The sequence below is a fragment of the Drosophila navojoa genome, chromosome 4 (assembly GCF_054131105.1).
Source record: "Drosophila navojoa isolate 15081-1374.11 chromosome 4, UAZ_NAV_1.0, whole genome shotgun sequence".
NCBI classification, from domain to species: Eukaryota; Metazoa; Arthropoda; class Insecta; order Diptera; family Drosophilidae; genus Drosophila; species Drosophila navojoa.
The window spans coordinates 10604024-10623438 of record NC_142892.1 but is presented as its reverse complement, the minus strand read 5'-3'; the positions used below and the strand labels follow the sequence as shown (position 1 = coordinate 10623438).

General features: G+C 38.4%; 1 protein-coding gene and 1 long non-coding RNA gene across 2 annotated transcripts in view; both read right to left on the bottom strand.

The window, feature by feature from the left end:
* The window catches only part of LOC115563813 (uncharacterized), a 33972-nt gene extending 23834 nt beyond the window's left edge, over positions 1-10138 (bottom strand). Inside the window, exon 1 of the mRNA XM_089258799.1 lies at positions 9198-10138. Within this exon, the coding sequence (XP_089114925.1) occupies positions 9198-9641 (444 nt within the window). The 5' untranslated portion in view covers positions 9642-10138. The remainder of the gene's footprint in view (positions 1-9197) is intronic.
* Positions 10139-11419: 1281 nt separating this feature from the next.
* Positions 11420-14822, bottom strand: LOC115565011 (uncharacterized). The gene is made up of 2 exons (XR_003980733.2): positions 13878-14822; positions 11420-13817 (listed from the first exon to the last, which is right to left on the bottom strand). It is a non-coding gene; the product is annotated as an uncharacterized LOC115565011 (long non-coding RNA).
* Between the last annotated feature and the right edge of the window lie 4593 nt (positions 14823-19415).

Genomic DNA, 19415 nt, shown 5'->3' with positions numbered 1-19415 from the left:
ATGTTAAAAATAACATTGCTGACGTTAAATTATAAATAATTATAATATATTCGCTTTCCTTACAATATATAGTTTTATTATATGCAAATTGTAATTTTAATAAATTCTAACCTTAAATAATAGTATATTATATTTTCTATATAACATATATTCTATGTATTTTTTTAATATGTATAAATTCTAATCTCTAATAATTTATGTTTAATATCATCTACATATGTTTTCTCCCTATAAGTATATGTATATCAATTCCAATTATGTATTGATATAGACTTTCACAATATCAACAAATACTCCTAATAAAATCCCTTTATCCACTTCACTTCCCAATTTCACATTCGTATTACATTTCAATACAGGGTATTCCCTAGTCTATCACTGCTGCACACACACACCCCCCACACACATACCTTGGAGCACTTTGTTTGCATTTTCGTTTTGTTTCGTTTGCGGAAAGGACTGCGACGACAAAGTCGTCGTCGTTGGCGAGGTCTCGGTCTCTCGGTCTACTCCGTCTCTCTTCGTCCGCCGCTAGCCCCTAGCCTATGCACATTCCCAACATTTCGTCGCTTTTGGCCGCTTGGAGCGCTGTTTTTTTGTTTGTATTGCATTGCATTCAAATTGAGAGGCGGGCCACCCACCGCCAGATAGCAACGCAGTGCAACGACGTTTCCGTGACCTTTTTTGAGGCAACACATTTGACCTTATTACGAGCATTTCAATTTGTTGGCTTTTATTGTAGTTGAGCTTTACACTAAAGCCATGAAATTAGTTTTGAGCTTTCGGCCATAAAAGTGTAATGGCAAATTGTTCGAGGTTTGAGATTTTATTTTCGAGGGTATCACAGAAATTCCCCCCCATCATCGTCATCTTCGTCTACCTCTTCTTCTTCGTCTTCAGCGTGCAGATATTTTCTGAAGATTGCTTTGACCTAGGAAATGCTTTGTTTTTATGATTATTATGTTTTGTTTATTTATCTCGGCTGCTCATGCTCATGCTCATGCTCATGGCACTGGCTGGAGCTTAGACAAATGCTGGAGCAGCGCTTCAAGCGAATGCGAAATTGCAGATTAACGAGTAATTGAAATTGTGATAACAATAAAACCTTCAGTTCAAGCCGCCAAGGTGTGACTCTTAAGGAAGTATTATTGAAAAATCTTCTTCAAGTTTTATGTTGCTTAATAGCAAAATAAATATAATAAATATAAAATAAATAAATATTTTAACAGTGACTGTTAAAGCCATGCATGTGACTGTTAATGCTCTTCTAGATTATGTTTATGTTAAAAATTCCTATTAACATTGATATCCTTTGTGCTCTTTACATGCTACACTATCTGTCCTTATCTAACACAGCCTGACTCCGCCATTTAGCGAGCACATGCTATTTTCAAGTGCCGCTCGCTCTCATTCGCTCTCACTCTCTTCTTGCTCTCACTGCATTTGCCTGCCAGAGTTCATCAAGTGTAAAACAAAATAACAAAAATAAAAGCAACAACAACGAAAAAACTAGAAAAAAGCTCAACAGAGCAGCAAATTTCAAAAGGCGGAATTGCGCCGATAACAGCAGCAAAAACAACAACAACAGCAGAAACAACAACAAGTACAAGGTAAACCAAATTAAAGTAAAGCAGCCCACAGTGAACGCGTTTCGCTGCGTTTCGCCGCGTTCCTCTTCAGCGGCCACCCTCGGCGTCAGCGGCAACAGCAGCAGCAGCGACAGCGTTGACGTTGGCGTTACGCATGCGTACCTGTTGCTCTGCCGGTGCTGCTGCTGCGCTGCCAGCGCATATGACTCAATGGAACAACGCTGGCCTGTCAACTCATTTTTTTCTGTCTGTCTGTTAGCTTCTCCTTTTTTTTTGTATTTTCGTCGTCCAACATGTTGGCGGAAATAATAAATTCTAGCTCGACAAGAGAAACATTGTTGTTGTTGTTGTAGCATGACTTAATACATGCAATTGAAGACAGCAGCAGAAATCAGAAATCAAAAGGATTGCTGTTATCGTCTCTCGCTCACTCTCTCACATTTTGGTTTCATTTCTTAGTGAAAATATTTGCTCATGTAACTTGAACAGAAAGAGTAAAAGCTTTTTAATGTTTCTCTATATGTATGTTATCAAGATTCGCTTTGATCCGTCGCTTTTTTTTCAGCTTCTTCTTCAAGTTTGTCTCAAGCGTAACAACTAAATTAACAGCATTTAAGCTAAAACGCATTATAACCAGAGGAAGAGGCATAGAGTAGAGTGGCGTTTAATAATAATATTGTGGGAAATTTTGTATTTGTATTTTATTTAGTTTTCGGTTTTTTGTCTCTGTTTTTTTCTTATATATTTGGGTTTGTGAGTCATACTGAGGGTGACTTCTGGACAAAAGCGTGTGAAACACGTTTAAATAGGGGAAAACAAAGAAAGAAGAAGAAAAACAAGCAATGCGCAATTTCAGTTAACTGCGCAGCATGAAAACTCAACGAACCAAATACTGTAGACAAATGGGAAAATGCTAATGAATAGAGAAATTCTTAGATCAAGCAACAGGGAATATTTAAAGAGTTAGGTTGAAGAGTTGATAATATACATATGTATGTATATTATATCGAAAATGTCGTAAAATTAAGCCTGAATATTTGTATTAGTATTATCAATTTCTTAGTCTTACATTTTCTTACATCTATCAACTTCCATTTACAGTATTCACTATACTATTATATCACTATCATAACCTAATTTAATATTTTTTAACTTTTCAATATCGTTGCCCCAATAAAATTAGCTTTAAATTCCAATCAAATCAAATACTCAAATTAATTTAATTCGTAATTTACAAAATTGTAGCATATATCAAAAGCAAATGATGTGAATAATGAAATAATGATGATGATATAATTTAGTTTTAATATCAGTTATATATAAATATATCTGCCAAGCCTAGTGTGAACACTCTAATATGGTTTGGCTTTCAACAATTTGTTGCATGTTTCGCACAGAGCCAAAGAATGCACTTTAAAGTCCAAAAGAAAGCCGTTAACAACTCAACTAACTAAGTGACTGGCATGTCTGCCTTATAGATAGCACCTGGCCTGGCCTGGCCTCGATCGCATCGCTGGCATTTGGGTGCAACTCGTTATACAATGTGTTTTTGTTTGTGTTTTTTTTTCTGTCTGGGCTTTTGCTGCGACTCATTAGCCATTTGCCTTACCGGAAACTATTTGGCCATAATATTTGGTCATTTTTCCTGCCGCTGCTGTTGGCCAATTAAGCCATTTCCATGGCATCTCCATACGGCAATCTGTCAGCATCGCAGGCAGCATTGATTGACACATTGATACAGTTTGCCTTGCCTTTGCATTGGCTTGGCTTGACTTGACTTTGGCCAAGACAGCTAGCTGGTTGCCTATGCATTTAGGCCCACAATTCAAATGCCAGTTAAAGCAGTCTCTCAGCCAATGGCCAAAACAATTAGCTTGCCATTGAAAGCGTTTTAAACTTCTTTTTGCTTTTTGGATCGAGCCAAGTGCCTTGCCCAACAGCCATGAAATCAACTCCAAAGGTGGAGATAGCGAGTGAGTGAGAGAGAGAGAGTGAGAGAGATGGCAGAGGGGAGGCAATGGGGAACTGGGCATAATTACCATAAGTAATGCATAGCAAACATACATACATATATCAATTGCTAAAGAGTTTACTTTGGGCATCAAAGTGAAGAAGATTGATAGAATAATTATTGCACTGAAAGAAAATGGAGTATTGAATGGTTTGAAAAAGTTTTGATTTAGCGACTCGCTGGAAAACTTTAAAGTAAGATATACATAATTATAAATAATTCTTAAGTTGATTATTATAATCAGATTAAAGTTTATAAAAATTATGTAATATTATATAAACCTATATATAGTTCACTTAAAAACTGAAAGCTATTTTAATTTTCGTTAGCTTAGTTTTTCCCAGATGATATCCATCACATAGATAGTGATGCAATTTGAATGCTTTCGACACATGAGCTGCGTGCTATAAAAAAAATCGACAGCTGTACCAAAAGTTTCATCGAGATAACTTCAAAAGCGAACAGCAGCAGCAGGAGAGAAAGAAAGAGAAAGAGAGAGAGCGAGAGTGAGATGGATAGAGGTATTGAAATACCACTGAAAATAAATTCAAGCAATTAAATTGCGGAATTTGTATGTTTTGCGTTTTTAATTACGTCTATCCCAGACACGCACCAAATTGCTAATGGTTTGTGTATTGGCTGCATTTTCTTTGCCATTTCGAAGCGAACCGTTGCACAAATTGCCTTGACAGTTGCATTGTTGCACTGTTCGCATAACTTGCAACAGAATCTGAATTGTTTTGATAGACAGAGGCACTATCTATTCCAGCCCACCTCCTCTCTCTCTCTATCTCTGCCTCCCTCTTCCTCTGCTTGCTTCTACTCAGCTCAATTTGATTCATTCAGTACATTTGCAAACTTATGAATAAAACATTTGCACAAATGTTTGTGTGCGAGGCCGTTTTAACCCATTTTTCCATTCATCTTGCATTTTCCTGCAAATTTTCCTACATATATATAGCAATATAAATCTGTCTGGCCAGACGACTTTGACTATAAATAAATATATATAACACTTGCCGCAGCTGAGGCTGGGCGAAGAAATGCTCTTCGATAAATTTATGTGGGACCTGTCTGATTTTCCACACTTAGCCACCCACCGCCCATCCACCCTACCCCTCGCTCTATCTCTCTCTCTCTCCCTCTTTCTCTCCCTTTCGTCTGTTGCAGCCAAAAATGTGCAAAAATCAACAGTCACATTTTATTTCGCTTCGCTTCGCTTCTAGAACCTGCCTTGGCCACGCCCACAAAACGCCTGACGATTGACGAGCCGAAGTGGAAAACAACATAACTCACAGCTCCCAGCTATATATATATGTATGTATATACACATCAGATATATATAGAGAGAGCCAGCCATAATGATGCAGGGATTTCGATGTGCGCTCTTAACGAACTGCGAGGCTTTTTTTTTTCGTTTTGCTTCTTCTTCTACTTTTTCACTTTAGCATTCCAAAGTGAATTTCCGTGCAAAATAAGAAAAATTGGAGAGCAACATGCACAAGTGTGAATAGATGCGAGTAAAAATATTGATATAGGTATTCGGTTTTTGAAAACTTGCCGAAAGATTTTCTTGCATAATTGAGCTAGGAGATAAATTTAGATTTATTACTCCATCTTAAGTGTAATTTAGTCAGAAAAAGAAATTTGTTTTCACTGGAATTCCGTGTTCCTCACGTTTAATTAAGTTCTATCTATCTAGCCATTTATCTATATAAAATGTATGTTTTCATCTCTAGTTCTATTTCCCCACACTCTTCTGATTGGTCTCTCTTTACTTGTCAATTTATTTATCCTATCATTCTATCCAATCATATGTCTATTTATTTCACCCATTTCACTCAATAAAAAAATATATATTTATATATACATGATAATAATATTTCTACATTTTTTTATTTCCCAGACAGATCTTAGAATTTAACATAAAAATTTTCCCAAAATACAGCACAAAATTTGCAAACATCATAAATAGGAAAATAGTAAAATTTCGCTTCCCAGATTTTCCGTTTTTCCTCTAATTTATGGCTAATAGATTTTAAGGCTTAATCCATAATTGCTGCAATGAAATCTTGAATTGTTTATGAGCTTTAAGCAACACTAATTTTAGGAATTATGAAACGAAATTCTGGAGAGATATAAAACCGAGAGAACTAACATAAACATTTCACAATTAGCTCTTGACCTTTGGCTGTCTGAGTTGGCTCATTATATGGCCCATGGAGCTGTTGTTGGCTATTTCCTCCTGCTGTTTTCTTGGCCATGAAAATAGAGTAATAAACACGAAAGTGCCCGGGCAGCTAACTTTTCCAAAACCAAACAAATTCTTCAATGATTGAGGTCGATTTTCTGTTTATAAGCACGATTAGCTTGGGGAACTGGAGACTATTTTGGCCAAATTTATTTCTGATTAGACTAAGCCATTGGCCAATTGAATGCTGTTGTGTTTGTTGTTTCTTTGCCATTGCCATTTAGAGGTGTGAACACCTTGCGGCAATCATTAAGACGGCTGGCAAGGCAAAGGTCAAATATCGATTAAATATAATATCTAAATTAAGCAAGAGAAAAACTAAAACAATAACAAAGTTTGTGCAATTAATTTGTTCTCTTTCTCTATATCTATATCTATATCTGTCTCTATTTCTATCTCTATCTCTATCTCTATCTCTATCTCTATCTCTATCTCTATCTCTATCTCTATCTCTATCTCTATCTCTATCTCTATCTCTATCTCTATCTCTATCTCTATCTCTATCTCTATCTCTATCTCTATCTCTATCTCTATCTCTATCTCTATCTCTATCTCTATATCTATCTCTATCTCTATCTCTATCTCTATCTCTATCTCTATCTCTATCTCTATCTCTATCTCTATCTCTATCTCTATCTCTATCTCTATCTCTATATCTATCTCAATCTCAATCTTAATCTCTCGATTTATCTCTCTCTATATCTCTCAATCTATCTCTCTCTTTCTCTTCATCTCTCTCTCCCCCTATATCTTTATATTAAACTATATTTATATATACATATCTCCTAGTCTTAATTTCAACAGTCTCTAGTAACCTCCCTCTCTCTCTCTTTCTCTGTCTCTCTTTTCATATATGTATATACATACATATGTATGTACACATTTATTTTATTATGTTATATTACATAGATGTTATATTAACAATAGCAATATACAGCACAATTACGTATGGCCTTTGGTTTACCTATCGTTCTCCCTCCCTCCCACTCTTTTTCTCTCACTCACTCCCTCTCTCTCTCTCTCTCTCTCTCTCTCTGCCTGCTTGTAATGCGATATGCTACTGGCAGCTTGCTGCCTCATTACGAAATGTCGCCAAGATTTGCGGCTTTAATAGACGCCGTTAAAAACGTAATGGGGAAAAGCAGCAGCAACTACAGCAGCAGCAGCAGCAGCAGCAGCCGCGACAATAACGACAACAACAACAACAACAGCAACACTTGCATTTTATTATTTGTATTTTTCTTTATGATTGTCACTCGATACTCGAGGCTTTGTCTTTGGTTTTGCTTTTGTTGTTGTTGTTGTTGTTGTTGTTGCTTTGCTGCTGGCCTCTTGGCCACACTTGAATGGCGCATAATTTGAATTTTTCTAACAGCAGCTGCTCGCTCAGTCGCTCGTTCGCAGCTTTCCCCAAACACCAATGAAAATCCCCTCGCCCCCGCCTCCAGCTCCACCATCACGGCGATCCAATACTCTAGGTGTAGGAGTTGTTTTTTTTTTTTTTCTTTTCAGTTTTGCCTAAGAGTTCATTGCATTTGCCATTTGATTTTCACTTTCAATTGGCAAAACCGCAAATGTTGTTGCAACATTGCAACGCGTTGCAACAGCTGCTGTCACAACAAGCCGCAAGCGGCAAGCGACCAAGTTCAAATGCGTAGACAGCTGGCGCCATCTACCGTTGAGCTCGCAGATAATCGCTCTGTGCGTTCAGCTTAAAGATTGTCATATCAAAATGTCTTTATTTTTGCGTGTTTTAGACCATGACAAAAAAAAACAAAATTAAAGTATACAAGTATTACGACATTCGTCTATGGACAATTTGTACATATATCTTCTAATATATTTAAGCTGTATTTGTTTCTTCTTCGCTTTTCTTGACATTTAGGCTAATTGACGTAATTTGTTTCGGGCCTAAATGCTAAACTTTTCTGACATTAGCCATTTGTCTGTAGAACAAGTGGAACACGCGACACATAATAATACCCATTTATAAGGTCGAAAGAATAAAACATAAATCATATAATTACGAATCACGAAAACTTTCAACATGCTAACCAAATATAAACACTCCAATTATGCCTAATGATAATGTTTTTTTAAATAAAACGAGATCTTAAATTTAATGTCCGATAATTACGATGCTTGAGCTCAGTTCTTGGGTGGTCTAACAAATAGATGGGAGAGTTTATGGAAATATTATTTTTCTTTCTTCTCATTAAATATACTTCACTGATTATATTTTGAACTTAACGTCAGATTTGGTGAAAAGAGTTAATGGTAAATCTTCTTCTTTTCATAAGTTTCATCATATTTCATTTTTCATACTTAGCTTAAGATTAGTCTTGGTCTAAGCTGTTCTCACTCTACCCAATCTAATGTTCTGCTAAGACAAAAGACTAGATAAACCTAATTCTCTAGCTAAAATATAAAATTTGCTGCCCGTTAATTATTTGCGAATACAACGTAAAGCAGAACAGTAAAATATGGCAAATAAAAATCTCTCTCAAGTGCCCAAGCACCCGCTGAGTATTTTCTCCATTTATAGCCCCCTGTCCCCAATCAAATATGCTTTATTGCTGCTGTCAACTTCCTATGGACCCCATCTCGAAGCCCAGCTCCCACACACGCACGCACCACAACTATCAGCTATAAAATGTTCGCACATAAATAATGTTGACCTTAAAAAAGCAAAGTAAAATAAAAAGAGTGAAAGAAAAACAAATAAAGGTTGTCATATCACGGCCAGCGTGACGAAGCTGGGCAAGAGATGCTCAATGCATGGACGTGCGTCCTGCCGTACGAAGCGAAAGACGCGACCGATAGGCTGTCAAGGCTATAAGGCGGACAACGGGACAAAGCAACAAGGTGACATAATTATCAACTTGCTCCAAAAAAGGAAACTCGACTTTTTCTCTCGCCAAGGAAACGGCAAACAAACGAAAGAAAAAACAGGAGCAGTTGCAACTTGCAGCTACCCTGTAATATATATATTAAGCAAGCAAAAACTTAATTACATATATAAATGTAATTGACAAGCTATTTCATTATATAAATAAATATAAAAAAGCTTATGCATTACATTCCACACTTTACAGGCCCAATCAGACATAGATATCTTACATTTAAATCAACTTAACATTTTATGTAAACTCTTATGCACATACGCTTCACTCTAATAAACGCACATTTAATGGGTAAAAGAGCAAGCAGCATGTGCAGAAAAAACAACAACAGCACTGGTACACACACATACGCACATGCATATGAGAGTCAACAGCAAAGAGCGCGAGCGCGGGGCTGGTGAAAAAGAGAGCGGAGTGGACAATAAGATTCAATGAAAGCTTACCTGCAAAGACCAACTGAGGGCAAGATTCAGATTCCGCTTGAATTGTTGTTGCTGTTGTTGATGTTTATTTTGTTGTTGCTGCTCCTGTTGTTGTGTTTGCAGCTGATTAGCCGGTGCTGCTGCGATATGTGTCAAGATGCTGCTGCTGCTGGTCGTGTGACGTCGTGCAGGCAGCGCTGGCGGCGGCGTCAAGCAGAGCAACTCCTGTTGCGGCTCCTGCTCCAGTTGCTGTTGCTTGGCCTCAATTTGCGGCGAGTTCTTAGGCAATGCCAATGCGCTGCTGTTGTTGTTGTTATTATTATTGCTGTTGTTCAGCGAAAGCGAACGCGCAAAAGAACTTTTGAAATAGCGACACGGCATCTGGAAATCAAAGTCAGGCGGCGACGCAGACGACGCATCCGTAGCGGCGGCGGCTGCTGGAAAAGTTTGCATTGTATTTTGCATGTTTTTGCACGAACCGGAATTTCAATTTGTTTTTCTTTTAGAAATTTATTGATTGTATTATTTTTTTTTTGCGTTCGATTTGTGCTGCCTTAATTTGGCATATTTGTTGCCGTTGTTGTTTTTCTAATTTGCTTTGATTTCTTGTTTAGTGCATTTTTTCACGCACCCTGACAGCACACATACATATATACAAACACAGTCACACACACGGAAGCCTCATGTATTGGTTTTTGACAGCTGGTATTTCTTGCCAATTTCACACGCATTCAATCTCGATTTCAATTATTTATTTGGCAGCCACTTTTTAATCAAAATCAATTTCCATTAAAAATATTTTAAAGCGCGCGCACGACAACAAAATTTCACGCAAACGCGCAACGAGTCAAAAATCACATCAACTGCGATCGACCACCAGTGAACGAATGAGTAGCGAAGTAAACAAGCAGAGAGCAAGAGTAAAGCTGCGCGCAAAATAGCGGAGCTACGCTGCGCAACAAGCTACTCAAACTGTATGTTAAATTAGCATAGATGGTGGTGGTGAATTGCCGCTCTAGTGTTGAAGCTATATTTTTGGGTTGAGTTACTCTTATTTAACACTACTAGGCCGCACCACGGTTTCCTTTATATATAGTCATCAGCTAGGCACAAGTGCTGACTTTGTCTACATTTTGAAAGAGCGCAGAAGGTTTACAGTGGGCGGTTATATTTGAATCCCTCAGTGCCGTTGCTCACTAGGCACTGTTAAGCAGTTCTTGATAGCTCAAATGCTCTGTTGCCGTTAACAGAAATGAGATTGCGGCTGTTAGCATGATATGTTAAAGAGCTAACGGAGCGGTTTTTATAAGTATGCTAGAGAAATAGCAGCTGCTAAGTGTTAAATATTTTTCGAGCATAAAAGTATGCAAAACGATTCCGAAAATTAGAACATTTAAATTTTTATATGTGTTACATACACTACAACGTAAATTTTTGTCTATGATGTATTTAAAGTTCATTGAGCTTAGTTGCATCTTCTTTATAGTTTTGCAGCTGTTAAAAATGTCATCTCTATCCGTTAGAAATTCGAAATACAGAAGATAATTATATAAATAAAACACCCTCAAATTATTCAGTCTCTAACTGTCAAGTGGGGAATTTGATGGGTATGGGCATTAGTAGTGCTTTATCATATATTCCAAAAGTAATCCCCGTGCCCCGGTTGCCGGTGCACAAACATAATCCCACACACAAATCCTGTGGACTTATGGCCACATCTAGATAGGCGGACAGCTTGCCAATCAAATTGATTGTGTGGCGTTGAGTAATTTGTATTTGTTTTTAAATGACGAAACAATGAAACTAACTGAGTTCCATTTAGAGACTATTTCTTTAGAACTGGTAGCAAACAAGAAAAGGGAGAACAAGCATTTTTGCTATACCTCTCATCCTGCTGCAACTTGAGCTGATGCTAAAAACTCATTAGTTGATGGGCATAACCAAAAATAGCCAGATCGAGCGTCAAAATTAGTCATATATGTATAAATATATATGTACATATAAACACACAGAAATCCCATCAAAAATCTCATTTGCGTTGCTATTTTTGTGTCCCACTGTGGCCCCGTGCGCATGCCTTGTTGTTTCTCAGTTACATAAGCCTTATATAATGCAGCAATGGTGCGAGCGAGACAACAGCTGTGTGCCGTGCGCTGCCGAGTATTCTGGTCAGAGTTGATATTGGACCTGTATATCGGCAGCCACTCTCTCAATCTATCTCTATCTCTCTTTGTTTGTGTTTCGTTTCGTTTCGTTAGAGTTACTGCTGCAGGCTCTATCTCCCCGGCAGTTGTTGTTGGGGCAGCAAAAACAAATAAAAGCACTCTCTCGATCTCCCCAAGGGCGACCACGTGACCAATCCTCCCCGGCGGAGCAGCAGCAGCAACAGCAGCAGCGCTGCTCTCTTGCGTGATCGTAGCGCTCATAATTTGTTATTCATTTTACAAGTGTTTCGGTTTTGATTTGTGTTACAAGTGCCTGTTGCTACGCAGTTGTTGTTGCTCTTGGAGCGAAACAGTTTCGGTTTTATTTTTGCGCGCTAATATTCATAATGTCTGCCGAGAGTAGCATTCGTAGTAGCAGCAGCCGCAGCCGCAGTCGCAGTAGCAGCGCGGAGAGAGAGCGTGAGAACATTATGGATTTATCAATAAGAGGTGAGTTCTGCCGCCTCCCACAACCAAACAAAACTCAACTCATTCAGCCTGCCGCTGCTTGCCAATTTATTTCACTCTTCCCCCCACACACAAAACACGTGCAGCGTGCTGCTCTACGTGTGTGTGTGTGTGTGTGTGTGTGCCCGCTTTGTTTACATACACGACTATTGCGTGAATAGATTTCAGTTTGTTTGTGTATGCGTGTGCGTGTGTCTGCGAGAGCGGGCGTTCTCAGAGCTGTGCTTGTGTATGTGTTTGTCTGTCTGTGAGTTAAGCCTCCAATCGCCACACCATGTGACAAATTATTTGACTGCCTTCTTTTTTTCCAATTGATATCGCATAGGCGAATTGAACAAATAACAGTGAATAAATAATGATATGGATGGGATATTAAAATAGAGCAGTAGATAAAACGAGAGACAAGGGGCGACAGAAAGACAACAGTTGTCCATATTAATTGCAAAATAAAGAATAATTGTAAAAGTACAGTAAACATTCGCTATGACACTCAATAAGTTTCAAGGCGAATTTGAAATAATCGCACAGTGACGCAAACACAATTCACAAGTGTTATTCAGGTATTAATGTGAATGTATCGCCGAAACGTGTTTTTACTGTAGCTCGTAACGAGTTTAACTAGTTCAGCCAAAATGATTAAATACATATTTTTTTTTTTTACAATACAAATATTAATTAGCTTAGACCAGATGCCGTTTAATTGGGCCCATTGTAATACGAACGGCCCCTCTGTAATGCCGTACTATAAAACCTAGATGGATACACCTGTAGATTGATATGCGGACGGTATTTATTGCCTTTGATATCAGACTAATTATGGAAAGACGCCCGAAAACTCGATAAACTTTATAAACTATGGGGCAGTAGTTGTTAACCGTTGGACTTTTGATGAAATAGGCGACACTGTCGCCACAATTAAAGTCTCTAGAAAAAAAAAAATCTAAAAAAAAAATAAATAACAAATAAATATAAGGCAAGAGTCACGATTTGTTATCACGGCCTAGCGACGAGGTTACCACGCGACTATAAATATATACCCTCCTGATTATTTAATATTTTTTTTAAAGAATTTTGAGCTGTGGATGATGAAAAGTGGCGCTGTGCAATCGAAACGAGTCTAATGGACATCACATTTTAATTATATACCTCTTGGCATACACACACCTGTACAAAGCACGTCATTCATCATTCTGTAGTAGAATTTCGTGTATAGGCTTTTTGGTCACGCCTACTTATCAACTGATATCAGCTCAAAGTGCAAAAAGCATGCGCAGCGCATTCAGCAAATCATCCAAGCCAATGCAAAAGCTCATAGACAAAATACAGTTAAAAGCTTGCTAGCTAAGTCACGCTCTTGCTCTGCCGCTCTCACACTCTCACACAGCTGCGCTGCCTGCGCTCTCTTTTGCTGCCTCTCGCTTTTGCCAATCAGATCACATGGTCCGTCGTATTGGAATATCTGTGACGTGACCGAAGCGAGTCGTTCACTTGCTCTGATAACATCTAGCTAGACGGGCACTCGTTCGTCTGTCCCACTTCAACATGAAAAAGTTGTCATTTGTCGTTTGTTGTTATTTAAAATTTTTTGTTTGTATTTTTATTTTTATTTTTTTTCGGCTGCAAGCTGCCTGCAGCCGAACGTGAGTCAAAGATCAAGCTCGCAGCTTTTATTAGAATTTAATCGCAAGAAGCGTGCCATTAATTCGGCTTCATGTTGGGGTCTTCGTTTAATCTGCACCACAAATCGTGTCATTAAATTTTTGAAACCTTGGCACGCGTCTGGCCACAGTTTGGAAAATTTTAGATTGAATTGAGCCAGGCGCTGGGGTCAGCGTGGACCGTGAATGGGAGCCTGGTGGCGTGATAAAAACACATGCACGCACACACACACATACAGACACGCACTCGCGTTCCATTCAACTGCTGGCGTCGTACAGTTGCCATTGAGTAGCTAAAGTATAGATGACAGCTATGAAATGATATTTATTTGATTAATGGTCAACAAATAAGCATAATCTCAGTATTGTACCTAATCCCTCTGCGAAATTGGCTTCTTAGCAATTGCTTAGTCAGTAATTTGCAAATTCAACAGAAAAAGAGAAAAAATAAACAGTTAGACCTTAGCTGTACTTGAAATTTTTTGCCGATTCTCCAATTGAATAGGAGCTGGGGGGGGCAGCCCCAACATTTGTCCAGTTTCGAATTGCTTCTAGCCGATATTACGTCAATGTGCAATAACAAACGGCAACAATAACAAAGCAACAGAACAACAAAAAACTGCAGCGCCGTCAAATGCTGTAATAAGCAGTCTATCTCGCTCGCATCCACTATATGTATGCAAATTCGCCTGTAATAAAAGCAACCACAGAACTGCACAGAAAACAGAAACAAAACTGAGCTGAAATGAGAATGCGAATGTGAATGCAAATGCAAAACGTGGGGAAGCTTTAATGGAAAAAGCGACGCGTCGCCCGGCGCCGTGTACAGCAACAACAACAACAGAATGAAAACATCAACAACGACAAAGGCATAATTATTATTATTATGTCATACACACATGTATTCTCTGGTCTATACGCCATTGTATGTGTGTGTGTGTAATTAGTGCAATGGTTACGCTACATGGGCTGCGTTTTGGGGCTGTTGAAGCACAGCTTTGATTTGATCAACACGTGCTGCGGCTGCTTTATGATCGTTCATTGCCACGCAACAGGGGCACAAAACAGAATGGCAAAATAAGAGAGCGGTGAGTCAAAGAGAGCAAGCCGCCAGACAGGCCCTTCGCAAGTGAAACCCCACGCAAACATAAATACACACATTCAAACATAAATACACATACAGGTTTGAGTGTATATATGATTGTATCTAGTTTAGCTCACTGAAATTCTAATGAGCTATGAACGGTACAATTCGTCTAGCAGCCACGCATATAAATTGCTAGCAATCAATTTGCCAAATTAATATACATACATACATATGTCTGTATACACATGCATGCATAAATATTGTATTTGCAATGCAATACATCTTTTATTTATTAAAGACGTCACGGCGTATGCATACATTTGTATTTACCCACAGATGCAAACCCACTCATATGCATACATATGTATGTTTGTATGGGTTAAGATTGTAAGTTCTTCTTGCCATTACATTCGCATTCAATAAGGTAAACAGAAAAGAACTGAGAGCAGAGAGCCGGTGCTTGAGAGCGCCAGCAAAACACAGTGATGGAGAGAGAGAGAGAGTGTGAGTGAGAGAGGTCGGAGTACGAGCCGACATACATATGTACATATGTACCGAAAACATGCATACTTACAAACATATATTCATACATACATAATTAGCACGCAGCAAATCAAAAGAGAAGGCCAAGCTAGAGTGAGTGAGCGAGAGAGTCGTAAAACACGATTGACAGCAAAACGAGTTACCGTGGTAGGGTGTTAGTTGAAAATGTGTGATGGGTATGCAAATGTGTTAATTATTCGCTGTCTGTACAATTTCAGCTCAATTAATATGCAATATTATATATATATAAATATATTTTTATTTAAATATTAAGAGCAGACATAATTATGTAAGAATTTATGCTGATAGCTGAGCAGCAAATATGTAGCTATTTTTGGTACAATTTGTTGCAGCACCAGCTTGGCATAGCTCGCACCACTGTGCCTTATAATAAAGCGCCGGCAAAAGTTTAATTGAAAAACCAACTTTAATAACCACGTGGTGCCTTGTTTTTATTGTTCATTGTTCTTGTTGTTGTTGTTGTTGTTGTTGCTTACGCTAGACTGTGCTGGCTGCTGGCTTGCTATTGTTTTGTTGTTGTTGTTGTTTTTGCTTATACGCTGCACTCTCAATTGTTTCTTGAGTACTTGCACTTACATATGTTCGACGCGCAACGGTAGCGGCGACGCCGACTGCGACGCCGTCGCTGACAGCGATGCCCGCTATCGTTGTTGCTGTTGCTGCTCCAAGTGTCAGCAGCTGATGAAAAATGTGCCACTGGAGAGACCCGCATGGTTGGTTGGATTTTTTTCCTCTTTCTTTTTTGATGTATTGACATTGGCAGTTGCAAAGGGTGGGGGGTGGGCTGGGCGCTGCAGGAGCCACTAGGACTCAGTTTCACATGTGTCTGCATCGATGTCTGGGCGTGTGTGTGTGTTTGTGTGTGGTGTCTGTTCGTGTGAAAGGTGAGCAGAGTGTCAACGCTGACAGTTTCTGGGTATGACCATGCGATACATTTTCCGTATTGAAAATTTTCACTATTTTCTCTGTTTTTTTTTGTCGCCCCCACCCTCACATGCAATATGTTTAAAATTTGGTGTGTTTTTTTTCGCTTTGAACTCTTGTAACTGACACTTTGCGGCGTCTCTGTTGGAATTGCTTTGCCATTGTGATCCATCAAACGGTTAAGCCCCAATATCGTATTCTCTACCTTTGAAAGCAACACACACCCCTCTCCGACCCCATTCCACTCTCTCCCACTGTGCCGGCCCCTCTCGAATTTGCCTTGTAATCTGGACACGTTAATTGACAGTTTTTGGCGCTGCCTTCGTCATTGTCGATTTGACAGTAAATTGAAAAATTGTTGAGATTTTTCGACACGTAGCCAAATGAAATTTCTAAGTACAACAAAATTAAAACGGCAGCGACAAAGGCGCAGAGTGTGACTAATAGTTACCCTATAGCTTAGATAAACTCTAAGATATGAATGAAAAACTATATAATCGTTATCAACTGTTCGATAATTGTTGATAATTTTAAGTGCCATAGCTCTAATGTATATATAGTATACATAAATTAATATGTACCTTAATATAAACTACAAACTTTCACTTAACCTTTTTATGTTAGAGGGTATCAAAATATTGGTTTATTCCTTGAAATGAAATTATGATTAGGCAAGTCGTATCTTCTGCCCAAAATATCTTCGGATTATAGGGAAGACTAATTCCTATCATATTATTCTATACATGCTCTTAAAATAATATCATCGTCTATGTTTTTTTCTGTCCGCCTGTCTCTTCAAACCATATCTACATAACCATTATTCAAAATTCCATTAAAGACAGGGTATAAAAAGAACGAAAATCTAAATGAATTCTTATTTGATGCGAATACACATATGAATATACAAATATATGTATGCACATATACACATGCGATTTTAACGTATATTAAATTTGGTTTAGTTCAAGGCTAAAGCATAAAACGATTTATGGGAGGCGCTGACGCGCCCATTCGAGCGCCTTAGCACACGCAGAATAAACTGTCACACGCAAGATATTAATTGAATTTACATTTCACACACACACAGACAGGCAGACAGGCAGACACACGCGCGCATACAGTTATAGACAGAAATATTCAATAGATATGAATTCTGTTCGCCGTTTGATAAAGACACAAAAAAAATTAATTCAATTAACGGACTGGCCATAAAAAATAAAGAAGGCAGCCAAAGCTATGGCCCATTAAATAGGCAAAGGGGTGGGGCATTGGGTGGTAGGTAGGTGGAACTAAAAGCTCAATCAAATTCGCGTGTTTTTCTATTGTTTCTTTCGTTTTTTTTTTTCATTTTTCATTTTACCCGCAACTTGGAGGTCAATAAAAACGCAGCCAAGGCGGCGGCCAGTGAGTGTATCGGTGGGAGTGAGAGAGCAAGAGAGGAGTGTATGCGTGTGCGTGCCTTGTTTAGCGGCATTTCCTGTGCACTGCAAACGCTTTAAGCAGCGCGCTGTCCTTGCGGCTGACAGCCCAAAACAGACACGCTGAAGTTTATAAATGATCGCAAGTGGGAGTGAATAAGCTAGAGGTGGCTGTGTACAAAGAGAGCCGAGTAGAGCAGCGCAAAGAGCACACTGAAGAGAGGACGAACGGGATGTCGTTTCGTTGGTGTGATTTATAGGAGTTGAGTCTGCCTCTGTCGCTGCCTCTGCCAATGACGTTGCCTTTGCCCTTTGCTACTGCTTTTGCTTCTGTCTCTTCTGCTGCATCTGTTGCTGCCTCTGCCTCTGCTTCTGTCGCTGCTTCTGCCTTTGCTTTATTTGACAGCCTAAGTCGTGCGTGTTTTTGTTTGCCTTTCACTAGAAGCGTTTTTTAGTGCACGTGACGTGCTCTACAGGGTGTGCATACATACATATGTGTACATGTATTTGTGTGTTTTGTTTGTATTTGTATTTGTAGTGCAACTAGTATTATAAATGTTGCTCAAACTTTTGTGCTTTTGGCATTTTCCTTAAGGAAATTGAAAATTGCTTTTGTTTGCCTTACAATTAGGGCGTATTTTGTGTGTAAAAGGCGTGGCCCGAAACAGGACAGACATATAGATAGAGCCTCAAGCATTAATAATTCAGTTGAGTTATGCATACAAAAGTCACGCCCCTAGTCGAAACTTGTAATTATTTCTCATCAGAAATATCATTAAGCTGAGTTTTTCATTATCTCCTATTATTATACAGTTATGTATGTATATTGTATTTAATATTTCATAATATCATGGGAGTTTATACTCTTTCGCATGCCTTTGCTAAAATATTTTAAACCATAAAAATGATTCTATTCGCTCAGGTTTTTTTTTGGCTCAGTGTATTCTGCTCTGTACTTTAAGCATTAGGAAATCATTTCGTTTCCATATTAAATAGTCATAAAATACAAAAATTACTTTCGATCCCTAATGAAGAAATAATTGAACAGCAATAAAATGTCGAAACGAGATACTTTGAACAGCACTCAAGTGCTATAGATTCGATTCTAAAAGCTGATGCAATGTCATTTGAAATATGCTTTGAAAAAAACATATGTGCTAAAAAATGGAAAAACTATGAACAAAACGCGCTTCTCGTAGTTTGGTGTTATTAATTCATTAGAGCAGCGCTAATGAATTAGGCCAATACAAAACTGGACTGTGAAGATCTAGAGCGGGTATATAAACTGATTGATCTAATAAGTGCAGCATCAACTCAACTGTTCCCTTTAAGATCTCTTTCCGTGTGTATGTGTGTGTGTGTGTGTGTATTGACGGGGGCCTTCTCTATAGACCCGTATAGATAGAGAGCACGTACTAATTCCGTCATTCATTTGTACGTTAATTTGTAGTTGCCTTCATCGTCTACAAATTGTTGTTGCTTTTACGTATAAATGTGCGAGATTTCAAATCGAGCAAAATGTAGTTCAGATTTATATATATACACACACACACATATGTATCTATATGTATACATACATACATACATAGGTAGAGCTGATAATAGGCCACTCGGAGCGAACGAACGTTTGTAATCTCAGTGGCAAATTAGAGAAGCAAACAGAGAGCCCAACAAATGCATCAGATATGTGACTGTGTGTGTGTGTGTGTGTGCTTATATAGGAAAGGAGTTTAGCTAACCTGACAGCTTTGTGTTAATTTCTTTGCCCATTCGAAACTTGGGTATAACACAAATAGATAACATTGTGTGGCATTAAAATGATGTACAGTAAGGAAGTAAATGAAAAGTAGAGTTAATTGAGAACAAATGGAAGATTTTTCTTGATATACCTATTATCAAAATCTTATATCTCTCAG